This window comes from Pseudonaja textilis, chromosome 2 (assembly GCF_049901715.1).
Source record: "Pseudonaja textilis isolate UNSWEBS1 chromosome 2, rPseTex1.2, whole genome shotgun sequence".
NCBI lineage: Eukaryota > Metazoa > Chordata > Lepidosauria > Squamata > Elapidae > Pseudonaja > Pseudonaja textilis.
This window is the reverse complement of record NC_141991.1, coordinates 143,309,879-143,336,944: the sequence shown is the minus strand read 5'-3', so window position 1 is coordinate 143,336,944 and position 27,066 is coordinate 143,309,879. Positions and strand designations below refer to the sequence as shown.

Below are 27,066 nucleotides of genomic sequence, written 5' to 3'. Positions count from 1 at the left end.
CCTCCAGTCCCCTAATCTTCTTGGTTCTCTTCTCTGCACTCTTTCTAGAGTCTTTTTTTATAGTGTGTTTGTCTGTCATCTTTTTTATAGTGTGTCTGTCTGTCACTTCACAGCAGTGAAGCACAAGCAAACAAGAAGTGGTGGCTGACAATGCCATTCATTTAATAATGAAATCTTTAAGATGGATTTTTGTTTTACATGTGTTTATGGCTTTAGAACAAACTGTCTAATCTATTTTTCAGCACATCTATATGTTCACTGCGTTTTTCATTGTATCTACAAGTAAAACATTCTGATGCCAAGTTGATTCCTTTGTCAAAGTATATCTGTAACTCTTGTGGAACTCTTAAATGAGGGATCATTGGTTTAACGCACACTGAACTATACCTTTTAAACTGTAAATATAGATGAAATGCTAAAAAATATTTTAAATCAAGTATGCTTTATAGCATTTGAAAAACAGGAACACAACACAGAACACATACATTTTTTCTCCTTTACTGTATATGGAAGAGACAAAAGTGCAATGTAATCTATTACCCTGTGATTATTTAATCATTAAAAAAGCAGTAGTGCAAAAAAGATGAGTGCAAAAATCATAGGAAGCAAAGTCAGCATTTCTCACAGCTGCATACATTATGGTTTGCAGGAATTTTCAGTACCGCAATTTACAGCCTCCAGTTCTGGAAAATCAATCTACAAGAAAGTAAAAAAAAAAAAAAAAAAGGAGTTGGAATAAACAGGAAGTCCAGTCCTACTTTGAATAATCAGTGCCACATTTGAATTCAGACATCAAAAACAACCGTTTTCTTAAATGTCTTCTATCCTAGCAGCTTTATACGGAATTGGGGGAATGCTTTTGTGTAATTGCCTTCGTTAAATAAGCAGGAGTCAAGTCCTTGCTGCTCTAGAGCAATTCATGCAGAACTCCACAAGCAGATTCCAATCGGCTCTCTGTTCTTTAACAGGATTTAGCCTTTGATGCAGGAATAAAGACGACCCTCTCCCCCAAAAAATGCTTCCTTTACATTCATCACTAACCTGCCACCCAAGTTGTATTGTAAAATGGAATCTGGGCAGAGGGCCCACAGGCCCACAATTATCTGATACTCAAAACCCTTAGGATTGCAAATTTCCAATCCAATGGAGAACAGGAGCATTCTCGTGTGCATAATTGAACACTCCCTCTGCCCCCCAGTTTTTTTTTTTTTTTGCAGGAAAATTGGACTTGGAATAGGCATCATTTCATAGGAACCTCTGTGGCACGGTGGTTAGAGTGCAGTACTGCAAGCTACTTCTGCTGCAGCCAGCTGCCTACAATTTGGCAGTTCAAATCCCACCAGGCTCCAGGTTGACTCAGCCTTCCATCCTTCCCAGGTGGGTAAAATGAGGACCCAGGTTGTTGGGGGCAATAAATAAATAGAGAGGACTATAAAGCACTATAAAGAGGTATATAAGTCTAAGTGCTATTGCTATCTCTATAACCAGAGATAAATGCCAGCAGCTTCAAAACATTCCTAAATACAGGAATGCAGATTTGTCCATGATGCTTCCCAAGATAGCCCAGAATAAGAAGTGCAATTTGCCCCCTGCCTCCTGAGATGAGCACACATATGAAGCTTTGATTTTTTTTTTCTCCTCCAAGGGAATCTCACTGTCACCTCCTCACCTTCACAAAGAGGCACATTTTGGCACCGTGTTTCTTCCACCACTTCCAATTCTTGTCCTTCCAGTTGCTTACATTGAGGCTTCGGGTTTCCCGAAAAGGTTATATTATGTTCCTTCCCATTCTCTGCTGGCATCACCTTTCTGCAGCCCAGGAAAAAAAAAGAGAAAGAGAGAGAGAGAGAGAGAGAGAGAGAGAGAGAGAGTGTCAGAGTCTGTGGGAAAACCTCTCTTCACAGAACCGGTCCCTGGTGTCCAAAAAGTTGGGGACCACCACTGCTCTAAAAGATGCTACAGGTTGTAGTGCAGAGATTACTATGGTCTTTCCTTGAAAGGTCTTAGCTTCCTGCAGTGTTTCAAATTTACTGTCCCCACTACTAACAGAAGAAACTGCTAAGAGCAAGGAAACAACACGTTGATCGACACCATTAAGAAAATATAATTATTACTATTATTATTACCTTTATTGTCAGTGCTCCAGAGGAGACGGGAGGCAGGAGACAGGTGGACCTTGCCCCCATGGGGGCTGCAGCCCTCAAGAAGGGAAGGCCAGGGACAGCCGGACCATGGCCGGAATCCCCTCCGTCTCTGCTCCCCTCCTGGCTGCTGGAGCCAGGAGGCACTGTACCATTTACATGTGTACAATGAGAAGAGCCCTAATCTTGCCTTGTGACAGGATTTAATGGGACAAAGTTAAAGACCCTCTTCTCCCAATACCCCCAAACCTGAATGTCATTCTTGGCAGTCTTAACTGGATAAGCTCACGTGAAGACCCCACACAACCCTCCTACTGGCTGCTTAGGGCAGAACAAGGTGGTACACAGATGAGCAGCGGACATTTTGTCTTTGCCGTGGGGTACTGTCTTCTCCTGACCCAGAGGTGGGCAACGTGTCAGATCTGCTCCCACTTTCCAACAATGTGCTGCTGCTCCCCACCTTCTAGCAGTGGCTATTTCATTGGGACTCATGGCAGAGCTGGCCGTGGGGGCACAAAAAGGGTTTCTGGCTCAGGAAATTTGCCATTGTTTTGTACTGGTTTCATTTTTGTGCTCTGAGCATCAAATGCCACTGTTCCTGGGACATCAAGGAGAGCGAGGCACTTCCCTGATAAGAAAGCTGTGGGAGAAAGCAAGAAGACCAAACAGATAGAAAGGCAACAGATTAAAAAAAGAAAAAGAAAGAAGGAAGAAAGCCAAATCACCCCAAACCCTGCCCCAAAGTTATATATATTATAAAAATATATATATAAAACATATAATATATATAACTTTGGGGCAGGGTTATATGGGCAGGGTTTGGGTGATTTGGCTTTCTTCCTTCTTTCTTTTTCTTTTTTTAATCTGTTGCCTTTCTATCTGTTATATATATCTGAGAAAAAGCTGTAGCTGCTGCCCCTGTCAGAGAGGCAGAACTGTTTGGATGTCACACCTACAATCCTTTTTAAGGGTTTGGGATTTGCTTTTTATTGATTGGATCAAGGCATGATGCTCACGATAAAGACTCCAGAACGGCTGCCGGTCTGACTCTTCTCATTCAGAACTGGGAGCTGCACTGCCAAATATAGGAAGCTCTAACCTGGAAACCAAATCGAAGGCTTCTTCCCTGCAAGCCCAGCAATTATTAAAGTCCCCCAGGGGAACCAGAAGTCTGCTAAAGAATGTAGCAACCCTCGTCCTCGCGATGATGCCTATCAGGTTCTACCCATTAGTTTGGCTCAAAAAAATTGCACACTGTGAAGGAAGCTATGCACATGCAGAAACTCCCCAAATTATCTGTACAGTAATACTTCAGCCCAGGGGAAACAATAGCATTATCCTTTATGTTTGCATAAAGTACTTAAGGGGTACAGGGAAGGAGCAGTGGTGGGATTCAAATTTTTTTACTACCGGTTCTGTGGGCATGGCTTGGTGGGCGTGGCAGGGGAAGTTTACTGCAAAATCCCCATTCCCTCCCCACCCCACTGACCTGCTTTCAGCTCCGTTCTCCTGTGCAGGGCAACAAAAGAAGACCCAGCTGATCAGTTGGGACTCAGAAGGCAGAGAATAGATGGGGGCAGGGCCAGTCAGAGGTGGTACTGGCCGGTTCTCCAAACTACTCAAAATTTCTGCTACCGGTTCTCCAGAACTGGTCAGAACCTGCTGAATACCACCTCTGGGAAGGAGGCATGAAAAACATCTCTCCCAAATACTTGTTGGCACCCCCAGACTATGGTTTCCCTTGTTCCTTTGAGGATATTTCAGAATGAGATGCTGCAAAGGGCAGAAGGGTTTCTTCTTACTGGCCTTCTCTAAGGTGGCACCTTCTCGCACATTGCAATCCTTAGAATTGCAATCCCCATCAATCCTCAACCATTTGGAAAGGTTCCAAAAGAGGAAAAGCTGCTTTGGGCAATTTTTAGGAATGCTGAAAATCCCCAGTCAGAATATGCTCTTCATACATATGAAGGTATGAGCAGGATCTCCTTCTAAGTTCTGCCTGATGGCAAGTGCAACGGAACGACCATTATTGAACTAACGCCATAAAAACAAGTAGACTGAGCTGTAGCAACAAATATCCAAGAGTTAAGAACTAGATTTAAAATGTTAGTGCAGTTCTAGCCTCTTTTCTTTTCCAGTTGAACATTTTTTATTGAGTTATATGATAAAATAAAATACAAAATACAAAAGTAAATAGGAAAGCAATGGGGAGGAAGAGGGGGAAGAGAATTGAGGAAAGATTAGGAAAAGGAAAAAGAAGCATTGACTTCCGACTCTCTCTGTTGCAGTAAAATAAGACATTAACATCAAATCACAACTTTTTTGTTTTTTTCATAATAATATAAGCTAGCCATTTCTATAAGGATCTATCAATGTAATCCAGGGTGTCAAACTTGATTTCATTGAGGGTGGCATTAGGGTTGTGTTTGACCTTGGGGGTGTGTGGCCAGGGGGGCGTGGTCAGCTTGATGTCACTCATGTCGGGGGCACCTGTGGTTGCCCAAGTGCTCAGCCAGCGAAAACAGGCTCTTGAGCTCTGTTTTTGGCTGCCACGGCCTCCTGCAACCCTCTGCCAGTGAAAAAGGAGCTCCATTTTCACTGGCAGAGGGTATTGTGGTTCGCCAGCAGACATCAGCAGAATCGGACAGTGGGGAAGAATGGGGACCAGTCCAGGAGTCTGGAGAGGACTTGGATGAGGGTCCTGCGTCTGATATAGAGATGAGGCCAGGACCATCTGGGAGTAGGGTATTGACTCCGGAGCCTCCAGAATCTGGCAGCAGCGAGGCAGAGGAACAAGGGGAGCCTGTTCCCAGTGCGCATCCGCGCAGAGCTGCTAGAAGGCAAGAACAGCTGAGAAAAAAGGGCCGACTCAGGAGTAAGGCTTGGAGGTGATTGCCCCTCCCCTAAGGTAAAAGAAGGTGCAAAGGTAGAGAAACCTTTGCAGAAAGCAAAGTTATTTGTTCTGTTTGAATTAAACCTTGAAGCTCTGTGTGGACTTTGTACTTCGGTTGTTTTTTTACAGTTAATTTGGCACTTTAGTTGTTGGCAGCAATTCAAAGGAGAGAAAGGTGGGTGCTTATCTCGAGGGACTGTTTGGGACTCATTATGGGCTGGGAATGCAAATAATTCCCAGCACTGAAATAAAACAAGAGTTGTTTAGACTAAGTGTGTGCTTAATTACGGTCTCAGGAAGCCTTGGTCAGAACAGAGGGTTGCAGGAGGATGTGGCAGCTGAAAACTGAGCTCTGGAGCCCATTTTCGCTGGCAGAAGCACCAGATCTGGCCCCCTGGGCCTTGAGTTTGACACCCCTGGTCTAATCATTAAAACCCAAAATCAAAGTTTCATTCTTTTCCACTTCAAGCGCAAAGTTCAGACACAGTAGGGCAGTCCTAACCTTTGACTGAAACTGTTCTTATTCCAACCCTCCTTCCTTCCAGATTTCAGACTTACGAAAAATTAGGATAGATGGCCGTGCAGACTCTCTTACGAGTTCTTTTAGGTTCAGGTCCACAGACTGGCTCACAGAGACCCCAAGGACTCCAAACTGACCAGGTCCCCGGCACTGAGAAGAAACACACCAATCAAACCAACAGGCTTCATCAGGGGGCAGCCCTCAGCACTGCCCTTTATCTAATATAGGACCATGATTGACATCTCAGGCTGGGCCCAGAAAGACATGAGTGGGAATCCCTGCCTTATCATAGAATTCAGACATGTGTAACTTGATTACTATATTAAGCAACTTTTTGGCTCTCCATTAATCAACCAGATGAGTTATGTTTGCCTGATAAAGTAAGCCTCCCATAAACAATCTACCCCAGTTTAAACTAACCAAACACATTGAATGACTCTCCTAGGTTTGTAAGTAAACTAGCTAAGGGCATCATGTAAACATAGCCACTCAAAAACTTTAAGCCAGTTGCTATCCCTCAACCACAAATTTCTTGTGAAATTCGATGGGGGCTAAAAAGACATTCTTAGAGGACTTAGAGGGCAAATAGGATATTGATTCTACTTTACTATAATATAATGAAACTATATGTCAAATACATATACAGCATTAGGGTGGCACAATCCCCCTACAAGTGTGAATGGATGAGGTAGGAATTTTGGAATTGGGAAATATAAATAGAAGTCATGGAAAGTCAGTCAGCTATGAGGTGAGTAGAATTTGCTCCCAGGTTTGTCTTATGAACAACAAAAGGAGCAGTTAACTGAATACAGTACTGGCTTATAGTGAGCAATCCTTCTTCCTTATCTACATGTTGCTGTTTTAAAAGCATTGTTTGTATTTACTGATGAAACTGTTTATTTGTCACTTAAAAATGAATACAATAATGTTTTTCTGATGCCATTTTAAATGCAAAATTCTGCAGGTAGAATGTTTTCTAGATGATATTATGGAGAACCAGTCAGTGAATTCTGCTTACAGTTAGCTTCTGCTGCAAACTTGCAGAAAGAGCCCTTCTAAATTAATCCCTACTTCTGTAGAATTCTTGCTTTCCCTAACTGCACTGACCTCACCATGTGCATCAGTTCGTGCACAAAATGCTGGAGCCCTGAACTTTTTCAGACGATAAAAGATATCCTCACAAGAAGATAAAAAAAGATAAATTCTACCTGGACTTATGGTAGCCCAATTTGGCCTTAAATTCTGCCTCAGTTTAACTTCCCAATAAGCAACCGAGTTGGAAGGTCATTTAAAAGCAGTTTATTATTTACTTTATCCCCTGAAAAAGTGGGATCTCTCTCTGAAAAAGGAGAGAGAACCTTGATTCCCATGTTACATTCCTTTTTAAAGCTAACACAAGAAAGAAAAACGAAAGAAAGTTGGTTGGTTGTACTCCCTGCACAGTAAATCAACCACAAAGCTTGTTTGAATGTAGAGAACCAGATATTATCTAATAAACTGTTAATAAACTAAGAAACTGTTTCTTATAAGAAGACAGTATCCAGACATCCTTCTGTGAAATTATCTTTTCAGTTTAGGAATGTTAAAAGCTTTCTAATGAGTCCATACAAACATAGGATACAAGTTTTCCTACATTCCAATCTGTAATGAGTCTGAACATAGAAAATAAGTGAAATTACAATTCAAAATAACTGTGTTACTTAACGAATTACAAAATCCATGCCATGTGCCCCTCACTTAGGAGGATCTTAATATTCAGAACACATTTCAGTGGAATCCCTGTTACTTCTTAGAAGTTTCTCAGGATTGTGTAAGAGAAAAACAGACTAAGCCACCTTCTGAGTCCTCCAGATGGCCTGCAATTCAATTCCCAGACAGTGAGCTCTTTAAGATTAGTAATTGTATTAGTAACTAGTAATTAGTAAAATGAGATTAGTAATTGACAGGCACCTGGAGCCTACCAGATTGGGGAAGACTGCTCTGGTACATGGAAGTGTTGTGGTTGGCCAGCAGCGGGTGCAGATGGCAGCAGAATCGGACAGTGGGGAAGAACAGGGACCAGTCAGGGAGTCTGGAGAGGACTCAGACAAGGGTTCTGCATCCAATGCAGGGATGAGGCCAGGACCATCTGGGACTGGGGTGCTGACTCCAGAGCCTCCGGAGCCTCCGGAGTCTGGCAGCAGCAAGGCCAAGGACCCAGGGGATCCTGTTCCCAGTGAGTGTGTGTGCAGAGCTGCTAGAAGGCGAGAGGAGCTGAAACAAAAGGGGCGATTTGGGAGTAAGGCTGGGAGGTGATTGCCCCTCCCATCAAATATAAAGGACAGGCAACGATGACGAAACCTTTGCAGGAAGCAAAGTCGTTCGTTCGGTTCAGATTCATTCTTGAAGCTCTTTGTACTTCGTTTGGGTTTTTTTCCCCTACTTCATTTGACACCTGTTATTGGCAGCACTTCACAGAAAAGAAAGGTGGGTGCTTATCTCAAGGAACTGTTTGAGATTAATTACAGCTGGGAATGAAAACAATTCCCAACATTGCAATAAAATAAGTCTTGTTTTGAAAATAAGTGTGTGCGTAGTTACAGTCCAGGACAGCGGTTGCCAACTGGTGGGCTGCAACCCACTAGTGGGCCGTGAGAAAATTTTGGTGGGCCGCAGAGAAATCTCACCCCCAGAGCACCCGCACAAAGCAATTAATCCAGGCTGTGCAGAAACACAAGTCTGCGCCACCCACATGGCCCGCGGGAACCCTCCCTGCCCACTCACTCCTTACCCAGCAAACTTGCCTGCTAAATTGCTAAATTTTTCCTTTTTCCAGCCATCATCTGTTCTGCTGTGCCAGGAGATTTAGATTGGCTTGGAAGCAGGAAATGGTTGGATTTCTTGCTTTCTAAGTAGTCTTTAGATCTTTGGCTTAGCACAGCCGAACCTCCCTTAGGCTGAAGGTTTGCTTGCAAGCAAATTCAGTGCAGACTCACGGCAAGCAAATTTGAGAGACTGAGCTAGCCGATGGCAGATAGATAGATCACTGAATGATTCTGTGAGCAACTCAATGCCTGCCTGCTCTGCCTGATTTTGGGTAAAAGTTGGTCTTTTTTATAAAACCTTCAATATTTACATGCATCGTGTGTTGTGAGTTAATTTTGTGAGTTTGCTTGCTGGCAAATTTTATGTGACAGACGGAGCTAGCCAATGGCAGATAGATCTCTGAATGAATCTGTGATTCTGTGAGCAACTCAATCTGCCTGCCTGCTTTGCCTGATTTGGGGTAAAAGTTGCTCTTTTTTATAAAAAAAATCAGTATTTATATAAATATTTATAATATTTACATACAAGCCATGCCCAGCCATTCACATGACCACCAAGCCACACCCACAAATTAGGCCATGCCCACAGAACCGGTTAGTGGTCCCTGGGATCTAAAATTATGAGTTTGGTGGTCCCTGAGGTCCAAAAGGTTGGCGACCCCTGGTCTAGGAAACTTTGGTCAGAACAGGAAGCTCTTTGTACCTTTTCTGATTCCCAATACTCACAAGGGCATCCTTCGAAACTGTAGCAGACCCTGGTTTCCATGCGATCCCTCACAAGCCTTGCCAGTATTGCGCCGTCCAATACACTTCCTGTTTCTTTTCTGAGAGGCGGGGATTTCGTCACACTCAATTTCAAAACCGCTACGGCTACAAGACGTCCAAGGACCCCATTCATCCCAATGACCGTCCACTGTGGGAAATATTTAAAAAAAAGATCTGGTCAGTGCAGAAAAGGGTTGAGGGCCAGGGGGCAGTTCTCTAGCCAGATTTTCTGAGAGACAAGAATCTAAGCCCAAAGCCACCCACAGTTTTACAGGAACATCCCCCCCAGAGGTGGCATTCAGCAGGTTCTGACCAGTTCTAGAGAATCGCTAGCGGAAATTTTGAGTAGTTCAGAGAACTAGCAAATGCCACCTCTGACTGGCCCCGCCCCCATCTATTCTCTGCCTCCTGAGACCCAGCTGATTGGCTGGATCTTCTTTTGTTGTCCTGCACAGGAGAACAGAGCTGGAAAGTAGGTTAGTGGGGTAGGGAGGGAATAGGATTTTGCAGTAACCTTCCCCCAGGAGTTGGGGAGGGAATGGAGATTTTACAGTATCCGTCCCCTGCCACACCCACCAAGCTACTTACACAGAACTGGTAGTAAAAAAAATTGAATCCCACCACTGCATCCTTCCCTATATATCTTGGTCCTATCTCTCGCTGTGTACCCAGGAGGGAGAAGGAATAACAGTACCACTCTGCTGAAGACATCTGATGTTGCTAGCTCAGAAGTACTAAGGACTAGGCATAAAATATGGTTCTGACTCAAGAGACCCACCATTAAACCCATCAGTCCTGTTTCACAGTGTTCAGCTTACCCCATCCCTTAGTTCAGGAGTCCCCAAACTTGGCAACTTTAAGACTTGTGGACTTCCACTCCCAGAATTCTGGAAGTGGAAGTCCACAAGTCTTAAAGTTGCCATGTTTGGAGACCTCTGCCTTAGTTGATCAGAAATCACATCTAATTTAGATTCCAATGTATGCAAAAGTCAACTTGGGTAAAGCTTTCTAGAACAGAACAGTTGCATAACCGGTGGTGGGATGGGGCATCTCAGCTACCTTAGAAGCAACTCTCTGTGTTCAGTTGTGGATTACTCCCTCAGAGGTTCTTCCTAATTCTTTGACCTTCTTAGTTTTCCCCATTACCTGGGCAGGGCACCTTAACGGTGCAGGGTTGTCTACGCACGTCCTCCCCAAGGCAATTCTTCCCTCCATACTTCGGTGAAGGGTTGTCACATAGACGCTTCTGCAAGATTTGGCCAACCCCACAGGTCACAGTGCAGGGTTGCATCGGTTTCCAGCCACCCCAGTTGCCATCCCCTGTGGGAGAAAACAGTAGGTAGAGTCAGCGGGGAGAAAAGGCAGATCCTCATAACTTCCTGGGCCCCATACTTGTTTAGAGAAATGCCGTAAAAGCATATTACATCTTTCCTGCTCTTAAAAAGTAACTGGGGCTCGCTTTCTTGAAGCTGGCACCTTCCAGATGTCCTGGAGTGCAGCTCTCCTCAAGCCAAATGGAAATGACCAATTAGTATGTTTCAAAATATGAGCAAATCCGAATGGGCCAATGGATCTATTCGCCTGGAACTAGTTGGCCCAAGACCCCAAGGAGCACGGCCTCTGGTCCTCTGCTTTGTTGAGAGGGCTGTCCTATGGCCCCCTATAAAAGGAAAGAGCATCTTCATAGGAGTGCTAAGTTGCCTTCTAGATCCTGCTGGCTGAGGATGGCTGAAAGCTTAGCTTCCTTCTCTTACGTGGACAGTAGGGAAGTCCTGTGCAGCTTTGGGATTCCTCTCTTGGTCCTGGACATGGCTTGCCCGGAGGGCTGAAAGAAGGCGGGGGGTTGTTACACAGACGGGATCGTTGTTGATGAGGCTGTCTGGCTGAGCCTTCTATCGAGCAAGTGTGGGAGCAGGGCTGCCAGGGTCCCCAGCTGCCCCAGTTTCCATGAGCTGCATTGAGAAGAAGAACATGTAAGAAGAATGAGAATCAGAAGACACTGGGTAAAAAACTTGAGGACGAGACCAGGGATACAATTCATATCAGTCAAACTTCTTTTTGCTATGTTAGGTTCATTCTGTCTTCTTTCTATCAGGTTTCAATACGACTCTATCTGACTGATCTGATCAAACTGATCTACCACAGAGATTTCCTTTAATTCAGATTTCCCCAGCTGGTTCCTCCCAAGAGGGTTGAACTCATTTTGCAAAATCCTGAGAGCTGAAGTTAGAGGAGTTGAAGTTTAACTACCTTAGTACACACATAACTTTTCTATTTCTTCTTATTGCCTTTTATCTCCCCATTCTCAAAGTCTGTCTTTCCTTCCTTCCTTCCTTCCTTCCTTCCTTCCTTCCTTCCTTTTCCTTCCTTCCTTCCTTCCTTCCTTTTCTTTCCATAGCAAAGGAAGTGTACAAACTTTTTAAAAAATTGACAAACCAAAAATTCATGGTTGGAAGGAAATTCTGCTGCAAATCTGGAGATTGTGAGCCAGGCCAGAAAAATGTCACAGCTTCCTTATGAAATCGTCAACTGTATCCTTATCAGTTTTAGGTCTTTTAACCTTAAATCAAGTTTATTGGTTGTTTCTTATCTTACAATCCTAAAGAAGAATTTGATTTTTGTCAACAACTTCAAATAAAGCCACCCTGTATTAATCTGCTAGTAAAACTGAAGAGATCACTGGTGTTTTGCATAATTACGAAGTTGTTATTTAACCTTTTCCTATCTAGTGGGGAATGGAAGCCAGTGAAATTACCCTCAGTCAGAAACTGGAATCCGTACAGTTTGTTGTCAAACCTTCAGCAAATGGTTGCCCATCAGCCCAAATCCAGTAATGTTTGAGAAGGGACATTCAGGGAAGCCATATGCAGAGTGGATTGCCCACTCTAAATTAGAGATTGAAATACAATCTCTAGTAAACATTTCCCTTTTCTCCATCATGGTACTTTTCACTCCAGTATTTATTTACCCCAATTTGTGTGTGTGTGTGTGTGTGTGTGTGTGTTTGTGTGTTTGTACATACATGCCTTCAACTCCAGAAAACAAGTCCCTACAGTTTTCTTGGCAAGATTTCAGAAGTGGTTTGCCATTACCTGCTTCCTAGGCCTGAGAGAAAAAGACCGGCTCAGGGCTACCTAGATGGTTTTGGAACTAAGGCAGGCCTAGAACCAGGGGTGGGATTCTACTCGTCTGGAACGGTTTGGGCAAACCGGATGTTAATGTTACAGCTGGTTTGCCGAACTGGTATTTCAACTGACCAGCTGGCCCCGCCCCTCCCTCCCCTCCCCTCCAAGGAGGTAAGTTCAGGGTCCGCTGGAGGCTCTGGGAGGGTGGAAAACAGGCCTTCTGGAAGTCCAGAAATGGGCCTGTTTCTGGCTTCCAGTGGGCCTCAGAGCCCAGGGGAAGCTGTTTTCGCCTTCCCAGAGGCCCAGGGGAGGCCTCTGGACCCTTGGGAGGGCAAAAACGGTCTCTCCTAGGCTCTGGAGGCCCACCAGAAGCCAGAAACAGGAAGTTCTGGTAGGCCATGCCTACCATGGCCACACCCACCCAGCAGCCAGGCAGTGAACCGGTTGCTGGAATTTTTGAATCCCACCCCTGCCTAGAACCTACGGTCTTCTAGCTTCCAACATATGCCTTAACTACTACACCAAACTGCCTCTCTATCCCAACTTACTTGGGCAAATCTGCCTGGTATCGCATGTCTTGGTTTCTCTGTTGTATCCTGTGCAAGTGCCTCCACAGACAGGAGTTGGATTGGTGCAAGTTCGTTCCCTTGCCTGGGTCCCAGTTCGACAGGTCACTGAGCAAGGTCCCCAGGAACTCCATTCTGACCATCCACCCATCACTGCAAGGAAAGAACAGCTGACATCAAGATTCGGGCACCCTGGAGATTCATCAGCCCTTGGACATAATATAAAGCAGAGGTCTCCAAACTTGGCAACTTTAAGACTTGTGGACTTCAACTCCTAGAATTCTCTGGCCACCTATGCTGGCTGGAGAATTCTAAGAGTTGAACTCCACAAGTCTTAAAGTTGCCAAGTTTGGAAACTCCTGATATAAAGCAATCCACATCAAACCACAGGAATTACTAAATTGCAAAAACCCATTTCCTTGGGGGAGTGGGGGAAATTTCAAAAAACTTACACACATGAGGAAGTGAAAGTATCAAAACAAATTATCACATAAGAAATGGTCATTTGTGGGCTTATTAGCCATCATTTTCTGGAGCTGTGCCCAAAAAATGCAAAAACATGGGATCTTTGTTCCACGCAGAATCAACCATGTCCTGTGCAAATCATCAAACCAAGAAATCTGTCTTCAGATTACACCTATTAAAGGAAAACAATGGAAAAATCAAAACCTAAAGGTGTTGTTTGCTTGCTTTCAATTGTCTATTGCAATTCTCTTTAAAAACAATTTAGCTACCACCCCAAGCCAACACTTGTCTTGAGTTTTTCTGCCCATCAAAAGAGTTGCTGAAGACTTGAAAAATTAGAATGCTTGTGGTGCTTTTCTTCTTTCTAGTTCATTAATAACCTTATTTCACAAACTATAGAAATTCTATCAAAGCCAATATTATCCACATTGCCTACATACTCTCTCAAAGTGGGTGCCTCAAACATTGACTACCTCTATGGGAGCCCTAGTGGCGCAGTGGTTAGAATGCAGTATTGCAGGTTAACTCTGTCCACTGCTTGGAGTTCAATCCTGATCGGCTCAGGGTTGACTCAGCCTTCCATCCTTCCAAAGTCAGTAAAAGGAAGACCCAGGTTGTTGGGGGAAATATACTGATGTTGTAAAATGCCCAGAGTGTGCTGTAAAGCATTATGGGGGCAATATTGTTATTGTTATTTATGGATATAACTAAAATGTTCTAAGCTTATACAGGTGGTCCTCATTTAACAACCACTTGTTCGGGGATTGTTTGAACATACAACAGTGCTGAATGAGAAGCCTTGCAACCAATTCTCATAGATGCAACCATCACAGTGAGTCACAAGATCATGGTTCTAGTGCTTGCAACCAGTTCATAACTGAAAATAGTTGTGACATCCTGGCAGTCATGCAATCGACATATGTGACCTTCTTTGCCAGCTTCCCACAAGCAAAGCAAAAATCAGCGGGGAAGCTGGCAGGAAGTCACAAACGGCAATCACATAATGTCACGCCTAATGACTACATGGAATTCATTTCACAATGGCAACCAAAACTGCTACAATGACCATTGTAGTTTTGGCACAGTCACCTGATGTTATGCTTCACAACCACCTTGCTTGGCGACAAGAGTTGTCGGTTACAATTTCCATCCTTAACTGAGGATTACCTGTATTTCAAATAAATAAGATGAGGTGTTGCTCTGCCTGAAGCTAAGCCTGACTGTGTCTGGTCCAGTTACTCAGAAATAAGCTTGTGTTTTGCTCAGTGGGACTGGTAGTACATGGGTGTAAAATTGCAGCTACTGTGAGAATCTAATTTTAGGCTGATAGGAAGCTGTTGGCACTGAAGTGGGCAAGAGACCAAAAGCCCTCTAGTGCCTAAATTTGGAAGGATGCTCATGAAGTCCAATTCACATGTACCTTTTTCTCTCCAGGGTACAGTCTACAAAAAAGAAAAAGGAAACATCCTGGAACATGGCATTAAAAGTTGATTGGGATTGGTGCTGACAAACTAACACTTGTGATGTCACAAACACATCTCCCCCACAACTTCTGTTGTTGTTTTTTTAATGAGGAAAAGCAAGATGGCATAAATGAATAAGTATTCAGGTGGTGCTTTGGAAGGGGAGATTCTCGAAATATCACTTAAAATGGTGGGGATGGGTGGGTAGGACAGGTAACACTGCCAGCTAATTTAGAATGCTGCTTCTGAAGACTGCAAAATCTCAAAATTCAAAGTAATGCAAGGATAAAGAAATATGACCCTGGCTCATTTCTAGCTTCATGCTTAGGCAAAGATCAAGAGGAGCGAAAAATGTTTACCAGGGCAACATTCTTTCAGAAGGCAGGATTTCATTTCCCTGTCACGTGTGCCAGTTGGACATGTCCCTTCATGGTAGCCATAACATACGCGACTGCGCCGCTGGACACCTTCAGTGCAGGAGACAGAGCATGCACTCCATGAGGACCATTTACTCCACTGAGCTCCGCTAAAGGAAAAGCATAGCAAAGATAACTGACTTGGGTCAAGGTTTCCCCATAATGTAAAATCCAACCATGAATGATTCCATCAGATCAGATCAAGGATCTATCTAGCCCAGCATCCTGTTTCCCAACAATAAAACAAATACTTCAGTAGTCGGAGCTTCTTGTTGACAAGCCAACAAGAACCGTGTTGACTAAGAGGAAAGGCCCATCATTGCCATTTTGATCCCAAAGTAGCTGCCATCCAGACGCCTCCAAAGAGAGCGAGATATGAGCAAGCTTCTACTCAGGGTAGACTTAACCATTATTAATCTGTCAAAAAGTTGTCCAAATTTTTGATCATCATGACATGTTCTGTAATTTAACTGGGAATTGTATGTAAGAGTATCTGTCTTTCATAATTCCACAAAGAACATGGGTGGAGGGGGGAAGATCTGATTGCCAGAGTGTTAATTCAATGAACAAGAACAACATTTAGCTTAAATCTGCTGTTACATTTCTTTAGAAGGAATAATCTGAAATTAAAATAGAACATTTTGTTTCTCTAGGTGTTTCTCTGTACTCAGATGTGATGAAAGCTACGCATTGGTCACTTAACCAAATCCAGTGCTAGATAAAACAACAGGCAGAGAGAATGGAAAAAAAATCTGGAAGTTATAAGTACAAAAATAAATTAAATTTTAAAAAAATATATCGGAATGTAGGAAACTGCCTTACACAGAGTAAGTTTACAGCTACTTGTGGCTCATAATGGCTTCAATAAACCAGTGGCTTAGCATAGTTCATGGACACAGATCAATATTTAAATTAACCACTTTAATTAATTTTAATAACTTTTTAATTTAGGTTTTGATTCTAACTGCATCACTGTTCTTATGTTTTATAGTCCTCATTTTATTGAAATAATAGCAATAGCAAGTAGACTTACATACCAGCCCTTAGTGCTTTACAGCATACTCTAGGTCCGTGATGGCGATCCTATTGCATGCGTGCTGGAAGTGGCACACAGAGCTACTTCTACGGGCATGGGAGAGGTTGCCCAGAAAAGCCCCACTGCGCATGTGCTTCCGCCCGACAACTGGCTGTCAGGTATCTGCCACACATGTACGGGGGGGCAGACGCGTGTGTATGCGCAGAGACGTGTGGGGAAGTCACACATGCATAGGGGGGCCCCAGCACGCATTGCCTTCTGGGTGCTGGCATGCAAGGGCGTGTGTGCAAATGCACGTGCAATTTTCAGCACAGGAGCTGAAAAAGGTTAGCCACCACTGCTCTAGGTGGTTTACATTGTCAGCATATTGTCCCCCAACAATCTGGGTCCTCATTTTACCAATCTTGAAAGATGGAAGGCTGAGCTCTGTCAAGATCGAACTCTAGTCTAGAGACCGTAGTTAGAGTTAGCCTGCAATACTGCATTCTAACCACTGCACCACCAGGGCTTTTAAATAAGTTGCCCTTAGTGGTGGGCCAAGTATAAAGGGGGAAGCCTGGGCATAAATTAAACACTTCTGTCAATGTGCTTGTGGTGGAGTATTGTTGTCATTGGCCAAAAGGAGCTTTTGAATGTTTGGGAAGGAACTTATTTAGCCCTGCTTGGAGATAGCAGCAGGGATGGGATTCTACCAGTTCATACCTATCCGCTAGAACCGGTTGCTAACATTCTAAGCAGTTCGGAGAACCGGTTGTTAGAAGAAATTACTGGCCTAATCCTGTAAGGAAGGCAGGAAGGAAACATTCTGGTGTTGCTTACAGAAACTGCCTCTCTGTTAACCCTTATTACATTCTTGGGCAGGACTAGACTTCCTGTCTCTGGAACTTCTCTGGAGTTTTTTTCCCCTCCTTTGCTGGTACTTTGCTTGTGTGGAGTGACCATTCAAAGTTACAATGGCACTGAAAAAAGTGACTTATGACCATTTTTCACACTTATGACTGTTGCAACATCCCCACAGTCATGAAAGGCCAGCAGAGGAGATGCATGCAGAGGAGATGCATGCCTTGATGTGAGTGATATTGAGTTGGCCACACCCAGCCAATAACATGACCACCAAGCGATGCCCACCCAGTCACATGACCACCAAGCCACACCCACCACCTAAGCCACACCCACAGAACCGGTTGTTAAAAATTTGAATCCCATTTCTGGATAGCAGGGATTGCAAATGAGAACTACAGGCTGCTGTATGCATATTGCATGTGGCTACCCTATAGCCTCTCTTCCTACAGGGGAGATGAGATAAGCAACCCTAAGGGAAGATGCCCAGCACTCAACCAATGAGCAATATTTGGAGGGTTCGAAGATAGTAGGTTTAGGACCACTTCTGCAGCATATGACAAATATGCAGTTAGTTAGAACTGTCGGTGTTTCACTTACCGGCAGGATTCGCAGGCTCCATTCTCAATCAACTGGAAACCATATTGATCGTTTAGGCAGCAGTCTTCCTGGGAAACTCCATCTCCCAATAAGTTACTGCAGGTCCCTGAGATTTCATCAAAAGTTTTGTAGCACAGAACATTCACAGCCTCTGAAAAAGGAAACCCAGTTTAGCTCTGAGATCAGAGAGCCATTTCCCAGAGATAGACATTTTTATCCACACCAGAACGGTCCAGAGGAAGGCGTAAGAACCAAGGAAAAGACAGCAAAATAAAAATCAGAAAGCTGAGAGGATGCTTGTTTCTTAGAGTGGTTGTTTCTTTTCCATTTTCAACCTTTCATAACTATACTCATGAGCATTTAGTTGTCCATAATAGCAATTAGTCCCTTAGTTGGATAGGTATCCAAAATCAGTACTGTCACTTCCCAATGAAACTGAGATAATTAAAAAGATATGGACATGCGCCAAAATGGATAAATTAACATTGGAAATAAAAAATAAGGACAAGACTGAATACTATAAAGTATGGGATAAATTTTACCATTGGTGGGGGGGGAAAGGAAGGACTTAAAATTAAAATTAAAATAAGATAAGGATGTTAAGATAGATTAGAAATATGGAAAATTGCTGTAATGTATAAATGTATATATTTTGTAAATTAGTATTATATGCTATCCACAATAGATATGTATGACAAATAGGTTTGCCAGGACGATTTCATCACGTTCATTGTTTTTAATATTTTTGTCCAATAAAAAAAATTTAAAATAAAAATATCAATGTCAGTTTTGCTCAAATATCTGCATTTTTAAAAAGCCTAGGACACAAATAAAATAGACATATAAAAAATGAAAGGGAGCAAGTCCCTATCTGAATGCTTTCCATAGGCGAAGGAAGGCAAATAAATGTGTCCAGGGGTAGGATTTTACCAGTTCTGTTCACCTCTGTAGAAGCGGTAGCTCTGAAGAGCAGCAGACATAGAACCGATTCTATGTCTGCTGATGTTTTTGCCCACCTGCCCACCCGGGCTCTGATTTTTATTTCCTGATTTTTCAACTTCAGCTGTTGAATGAGGCACAGCTGCAGTTAAAAAAGCAGGAAAAGAGGGCTGTTTCAAAGGCTGCTTCTCTGCGCGGTTTACAGGCGCGCAGCTTACAGCATGCAGGGAAGCACATCATAAATCACTGAACCTCGTAAATCCCGAACCAGTAGTTAACCCTGTTGTATCCCACCCCTGTATGTGTCCCACAATAATGTTGCAGGATCCAATCTGGGTTGCTCACCGGGACCAGAGGTTTTGTCTTCCGAACCTTTGGGCTCGTGCTAGAGAGTCCATCCACCTCAGAGAACTTCTCTCGCAGGGCTCCAGCACAAGTCAAAAGGCTAAATGTCTGGTCCAGTTGACTAACCCAGACTGGATCTTGCTTTCCATAGATATCCAGATTATTAATATAGAGAAATAACCCAAGGCCTCACATTTTGTTTCATCAAACAGAAAAGCCAGGTCTGTTATGAATGTAGGAGTAGATTTCTGCAACACATAGTTGCAGAAAAGGATATTAAAAAAAAAAACTTTTCATTTGGGAGCGAGCTTGACTGACTCTTGAATTTTCTGCCTGTTCTGGAGATGGGATGTTAAGGGCAGAAAAACTGCTGTGTGGGGTACTGGAAGATCCCAGGGAAGAACCGGTTCTGTTTTCCAAACAAAAAAGCAGCTGGAAGAGAGGTCTAGGAGCAACTTCTGGAGACAAGGTCTACTATTACTGCTCCCTACCCTCCAATTACCACCATCACCTCGAATTGCTGAACGTGGTCACTTTTTAAATTTCCCACAAGATACTAAGAGAGCAGCACCCCTGAGTACGTCCATTGGGGGGTTTAAATGGTGGCTAGACTCAACCACACCAAATTACTCCATTTGGGGCTTTCTTTTTAAATGGACCAGGATTGCTCTGCTCCTTTACTTCTATCTTTCCTTCTGCTTGAATCAGATTAGGGTCTTTGCAGAATCGTAGTTGCCCCGATTCCTTCAGTCATTTGATAGCTATGATGTTTCAGTTTTAATGAATGCTCACCAACTGCGCTTTTTATGTGTCTCTGCGATGTATCTGTTGTTCCCATTCCCCTTGCCAGCTAAGCAAGGGTAACATTTCATGTGCCTAAGGAAGTGGACATTGATCTATGAAATCTTCTGCTGTAGTAAACATAAAAACACCATCATGCTTTATTTTATTTCTGATGGTAAAGATCTCAAGGCGGGATTTATGGAAGCTAGCTCCAGAGTGCAATTTATAAATCCTAATTCTATGTTGTTGACAGTTGTCTGATAACACAGACAATAAAGAGGAGAGCTTGCATTCAATAAAAAAGGAGCATAGGAAAAATTTATTTCTGAATCAAAAGCAGGAAGTTTACACTTTTACACCAGGTTTTTATATTCTCAGAAGTTTATAATTCATTATCAACACAACACACCCACTCATTCTTTTTAGTTCCTGTTAGTTGGACTTTCTGCTATGGTACAAATAATGTTCAAGTAACAGATTGATTTTATGGGTGCGCATTGTAATTTTTATCATTATAATATCCTTATATTAACTAATAATTTATTTGCTGGAAGGCTATATGTCAATACAGCAATTTAAAAAATAAATATTCCTAAGAACTTCATAGTACATTGTAAGGTTTATTCACAGGAGTAATTTCTGTTGGCTCCAATGGTATTGACAGCCAAATCTGATCCTAGGTTCTGCCTCAGTTTACCTTCCCAATAAGCAACCGAGTTGGAAGATCATTTAAAAGTAGTTTATTAGGGTACCCTGTTAAAGTGGTATCTCCCTATGAAAAAGGAGAATCTCGAGCCCCATGTTGCATTCCTTTTTATAATAATCAACAGAACAAAGGAAATACAAGAGGAAAGTTGATTGGATAGGATAAAAGTAACCTCCCCTTTGCATAGGAAATCAGTGACATGTACTCAAATATGTTACACATTGGCATCTCATAATATCATACATGTTAATTAAAATGAGGTCTGATGGTCCTCAAGAAGGGGCACAAATTATAAGGAAAAAGGTTGTATGGAGTTCATGAAAGAGACCCCAATTTGTACCAACAAAACTTTCTTGATCTGGAGCTAGTCTCCAGCCTGTTTAGTAGTTTTAGAATTGTTAGAAACTAACAAAACCTGAACATCATTTTAAAAAGAGAGAAAATAAATCAAATTAAAATACATGTTAGTTAGCAAGTTACAAAATCCATGTCATGTGCTCCTCAGTAAGGAAAAGAAAGGAGTCTGTGCGGATTTTACTCCACTAGTCGTCGCTGACTATAGGGGGCAGCACTCATCTCCATTTCAATGCCATGATCCAGCAGTCCCCAAAAAGATTCTGCGGTCATTCTCCCCAACAAAGTGGTACCTATTTATCTATTTGCATTTGCTTGCTTTCAAACAGCTAGGTGAGCAGGAGCTATGGCAAGTAATGAAATTCACCCCGTCACGTGGGACTCGGTCTCAAACCTGGGCTGCTGGCTTTCCAGCCAACAAACCCAGCATTTTAACCACTGAGCCATTGTGCCACTCCTCATATACTGTAAACCCAAGGAATAATAAATAATAAAATTACCCAATATATAATTAGATTAAATAACCTTTAACTAACCTTTAAAATAGATAAATTTTGAGAGCACAGCAGAATGAATTGCCAGACTTCTACCAATTATATTAGATGAACTGACTAGAAAGTCTTTCCAATTAACATGAAATCCTACAGTTCAATCTAACATTATATAAATGTTTGATGGGGAATTGGAGTGGAACAATTTCCCACAACTGGACAGAAATTCTGAGAAAAATATTAAGGTTACTCTTGACAAATTATTAAAAGTTTTTTATTATTATTTGATGGACAATTTAGAGCTGATTGATGTATGCAGACAGAAAAAATGGCAGTTTAAGTGAAAACACATACTTTCCTGAAAGACGTAAATCTTTTTCAATAACAGACATAATTTAGATCTCAAATAATTTGGCTTCTAAGGTTTCTAAAACACAGATGTTACTAAAGAGTTTTTCAGATCATAATCCTGTGAGTTTGGTTTATATAAGAAAATCTAATTCTTTTAGATGGAGACTAAATTAAATATTGGAATAGAATGAAGCAATTATGGAAGACTGTGAAGAGAAATTAAAAGAATTTGTCAAAAATAGTTTATGTTAATGTACTGATTTAGGAATGGTTTGGAGTGCAAGAAAAGCTTTTATTAGAAGTTAGTTTGAATAACATGACAGCGAATTTAGAAAAGTCAAGAAAAATACAGGTTATTTTGAATGAAATAAACAGGATTCAGGCCAGGGTATGGATTGAGACCATGCTCTCGGAAGATCTCTGGTGAGAGCAGAATAGGGGTAGTGCACCCATCCTTGCTCTTAGTAGCCTTCAGTACCATTGATCATGGTATCCTTTTGGGAGTTGAGGGATAAAAGTGTTGATGTCAACAGATTAACAGAGTTGGAAGAGGCCTTGTAGGTCATCTAATCCAACCCCCTGCCCAAGCAGGAGACCCTACACTATTTCTGACAAATGGCAGTCCAATCTCTTCTTGAAAGCCTCCAATGATGATGCTCCCAAAACTTCCGAGGGCAAGCTGTTCCATTGGTTGATTGTTCTCACTGTCAGACAATTTCTCCTTATTTCCAGGTTAAATCTCTTCCTTGTTTAGTTTCCATCCATTATTCCTTGTCTGGCCTACAGGCGCCTTGGAAAATAGTTTGACTCCCTCCTCTCTGTGGCAGCCCCTCAAATATCAGAAGACTGCTATCATGTCTCACCTGGTCCTTCTCTTCACTATAGCCATGCCCAGTTCCTGTAACCATTCTTCATATGTTTTAGTCTCCAGTCCCCTAATCATCTTGGTTGCTCTTCTCTGCACTCTTTCTAGACAGTCTCAACATCTTTTTGTAGTGTGTTGACCACGTGGTGGGTGACACAGTATTCTGCTGGTTCTCCTCCTTCCTCTGGGGTCAATTCCATGCTGTTGTTAGGGGAGGAGCATGTCCACAGTCAGACCATAGCTCCTACTTTATGGGGTGCTGCAGAACTCGGTCCTCTTTCTTATTTAAAACCTACATGAGGTTGCTGAATGAGGTGATTTGATGATTTAAAGAGATCAGTATGCTCATCATAGTCAACTTTACATTGCCACTCTAGGGTAATGCTGAGGATGTCCTGTCTCAGTGCCTGGAGGCTGCATGGGGCCTGGATGGGGCACAATGGGCTTTGGATCAACCCAAGCAAGACTGTGTGGTTTTAGGTAATTATGCCCTTCAGTGTCAAGGGTTTTCCAGCTTTGCTCCTTGATGGCATGGTACTGGCGCACAATCGGCGGCTCCTCTTGGGCTCACAGCTTCTACTGGAAGAATAAGTAGTAGCCATGACTAAGAGGGGTTTTGCACACCTTTTGGTTGCAGGCCGGTTGTGCCCATTCCTAGTTTTGCTGTGACTTATGCCCTTGTGATGTGACATCTAGATTATTGCAAGATACTCTACGTGGATCTGCCCTTGAAGAGCATTTGTCCAACTGGGACAAAATGCAGATGTATGGGTAGTAAATGGTGTCAGATACTTGGCACACACAACACCATTGTTTTTTGAGTTGGATTGGTTGCCGGTGTTTTTCCAGATGCAATTCAAAGTGCTGGTTGTTTTTTTTAAAGCCCTTCATGGCCCCTCAGGGAACACCTTCTCCTAGATGCTTCTCCCTGCCCGATTAGGTCACTAGGATGGGCATGCTCTGGATCCCATCAGCCAAAGAATATTGACTGGAAGGAATTAGGAAGCATACCTAATGCCAGGAAAAATGACCTAATGGTTTATGTTTTGATGATGAGGCAGGATAGAAAGAAGAGAGTAATTTGTAACCTCAGAGTAAGAGGTAAATATACAATTAAGATAAGATAAGATTTATTGCCATTTACCAGTATACACAACACATTAATATGAAATTCCGATGTTCCACTCTTGAAAGAAGGAATGCCGCCCACCAAACAATGTCACCATCCCAAGACAACAATAATATAATAACAGCAGTAGCACCAAAAATGCCAAGATATACAAAAATGACACCAAAACCTATATTGATCATTGTCCATTTTGAATACATAGTGGAAAAAAAGAGACTTGAGAGTTAAAACAAGGTTAATACTATATGGAATAAAGCTGTTATAGAATCTAGTTGTTCTGCTTTACAGAGCCTCCCCCCAGAAGGCAACAATGAAAACTGATCATAGACAGGATGTGTAGAGAGACCCTGACAACACTACGGACAACACTATGGTCAAGCAGCGCTTATATGCTATGTCCTGATAGAAGGAAGTGAACTTTCAATAATCTTTTCTGTCCTCCTCACCACTCTATGCAAAGCCTTCCTGTCCAAAGCAGTAATGTTTCCCAACCAACCAATAATATAATGCTCTCTATCATCCCTCTGTAGAAAGTGGTAAGCATTGTATTTATAATATCTATAAAATCAGAAACTATATCCTTGTATATTTTCCTTGTTTATTTTTCTTTTACTCTCCCCCACTTTCTTACACTTTTTAGCTTTCTCTTTTATTTCTTTTTCTTTTCTTGTTCTAGCTTTATATTAGTTTCTATTGGTTTTTAAATTCCCTTTTCCAAAATCTTTTAATAAAGTTCATATTAAAAACTAACATTATATAAGGTTTTCATTCACAGACAGAAGCCTTTCTTAATGTTCTCTAAACTCTCTTCCATGTGTGTTTGCTTTCGCTTATTAAAATATAGATCATAAAATATTTGATCATGGACCAAACACACACAAAAAATTTTAAAAGCAAAAAAAAGGTGCATAATATGAGTGTTTGCTAAAAATTATTTATGGCTGAGCTAAGCATCCATGGGCAAGTGATCATGTTCAGAAAATCTAACTGCCATTGCTATATTACAAAGTTTGGCTACAATCCTAGATATTTCAGATAATAATTCAGAATAATTTGAATAATTTGTCTTAATATTTCAGTTTCAGTGCCTGAGCAGATATAGCAATATAAAGCATCAATTATGACTGTTTTATAGATATTTTTTGTACTAAAAATAGATATTTAAATATCAGTACTTCTAAAGAGATTTCACATCGATTTTGCTTGGGCAGCAGTCAGTCTCACCTGAAACCAGGTATTAATCCAATTTCTTAACAAAAGACTCAAAAAGAATCAATATATCCGTGGGAAGCACATTGGAGGTGACATCTCAAATTCCATGGATATATTTTTTGCTATAGTTTTCAGCTGAAGTTCCATTTCTGCAGGTTTAAGTTACTCTCCAAAAAGCATTCTACTTTGAATGGAGTAGAATGGAGAACCAGTTTGGTTTTAGTGGTTAAGGCATCAGGCTAGAAATCGGGAGACCATGAGGTCTAGTCCTGGTTTAGGCATGAAAGCTGGGTGGGTGACTTTGGGCTAGTCACTCTCAGCCCAGACTACTTCACAGGGTGGTTATTGTTGTGGAGAAAATAAGACGAGAGTGGAATATTAGGCAAGTTTGTTGCATTATTTATAAACATAATAAAGGTGGGATATAAATAAATACACAAAGGAGAATATTTGTAGCTCGGGGTTGAAATAAAGGGTCCTTGGTGCTCTCTGAGCTTGGTGGTTTTCTTGCAGACGTTTCATTATCCATACTAGATAACAGAAGCACAACATCACTAACACTGATGATGTTACCTAGTTTGGTAATGAAATGTCTGCAAGGCAACAACCAAGCTCAGAGAACATTAAGCATCAAGGACTCCCATAAATATTTCTTTTTTTTCTTTTTCTCTTTTCCTTTCCTTTCTTTTCCTTTCTTTCTTTTCCCCACTGTTTAACAAGTGCAGGTCAGGCAGAAACTGAATAGAAGACAACCCTGGCTGAACTGCTTTCAATGGAACTAATCCAAAGTACATCAGTTCTGCTGTGGCAACAGAAAACTAGTGACCAGTGCAAAGTGTTACTGAGACTGCCACTTTATAAAACTTGGGTTTGTTCCCGTGCTTCTCTTAGTTGGTGGTACATAGATATAAAACTTTCCCCCAAGGATGGAAAAGAATAGGGCAAGGGGCTGGATTTCTTACTGTGATGTTAAAGGCACAGGTTAATGCATACAAACTTTTCCCTGACCTCTCTTCCCTTTCCCCTTTTACCTGCAAGGGATTCCAGGCTCACGAAAAACCAGCATACTATCACGAGGAACTGCAAACTCTTCCACTCTGGGGTCTCCATGATGGGTTTTAACTCCAGGAAGAAGCATAAGAAAAATGGAAAGGCTTTTAAATGAGCAGCAGGGGAAGTCCCAAGACTGTGGGTGACTCCGCCCTGGTAGGTGGGGCATTCAAAGGCCTTGAATTAATTTCTCCCTTTTGGAAAGCCTCTGTAAGGAAGGGGCAGGGGCCGTTCTGGCCAGGGACAATGGACATAGGAAGGGAAGGGAGTTCTGATGTGTGTGTCCACAGTAAAACAGTGCATGCACAGTATATAAGACCATCAATAGTCTAAATGCAGTAACAGGAAATAACTCACCAAGATTATAAAAAAAATGTTGAGACTCTAGAAAAAGTACAGGATGATTAGGGGACTGGAGACTAAAACATATGAAGAACGGTTACAGGAACTGGGCATGGCTAGTCTAGTGAGGAGAAGGACCAGGGGAGACATGATAGCAGTCTTCCAATATTTGAGGGGCTGCCACAGAGAGGAGGGAGTCAAACTATTTTCTAAAGCACCTGAAGGCCAGACAAGGAATAATGGATGGAAACTGAACAAGGAAGAGATTTAACCTGGAAATAAGGAGAAATTTTCTGACAGTGAGAACAATCAACCAATAACTTGCCCTTGGAAGTTGTGGGAGCTTCATCATTGGAGGCTTTCAAGAAGAGACTGGACTGCCATTTGTCAGAAATGGTATAGGGTCTCCCGCTTGGGAGGGGGGTTGGACTAGATGACCTACAAGGTCCCTTCCAACTCTGATTATCTGTTGTCTGTTAAGATAAGGATGCACCTGATGTAACTTCTACTCTGATCAACCCCAAATTCTGCTGTAATTAATCTAGCTGATCTTTAGATGCCCCATAGGAGGCCTCAATCATACAATCATTCCACCTCCTTCATAACATTTTATAGAGCATCAAAATGTCATTGCCCTCAATGTGAGACACTTTTGTATTTTCCCATTGCTTCTTCCTTCTTGTCCTTCCAGAGAGAAGGATCCATTAATGATAGAAAGATACAGTCACTGTCCCGTTTTACACTGTATTTGCTGAACTTTCCATCCAGAAGCTTCCTCTCTGCCATTGACAGAAATTTGCCAGCCCTTAAATATGGACAGGAAAGGTTTTACATTAATGACTTCCTTAGAATTTATCAACTAGTG

The 27,066-nt window shown here is 42.2% G+C and overlaps 1 protein-coding gene across 1 annotated transcript; it reads right to left on the bottom strand.

The window, feature by feature from the left end:
* Positions 1–423: 423 nt before the first annotated feature.
* Positions 424–25,992, bottom strand: CFP (complement factor properdin). Its single transcript, XM_026711587.2, is given in 11 exon segments — positions 424–696; positions 1,670–1,809; positions 5,593–5,704; positions 9,085–9,125; positions 9,127–9,271; positions 10,270–10,443; positions 10,878–11,075; positions 12,797–12,967; positions 15,102–15,268; positions 17,635–17,785; positions 25,841–25,992. Coding segments are annotated over 11 exon segments (1,383 nt in total). The 5' UTR covers positions 25,920–25,992; the 3' UTR covers positions 424–691.
* Positions 25,993–27,066: the final 1,074 nt, after the last annotated feature.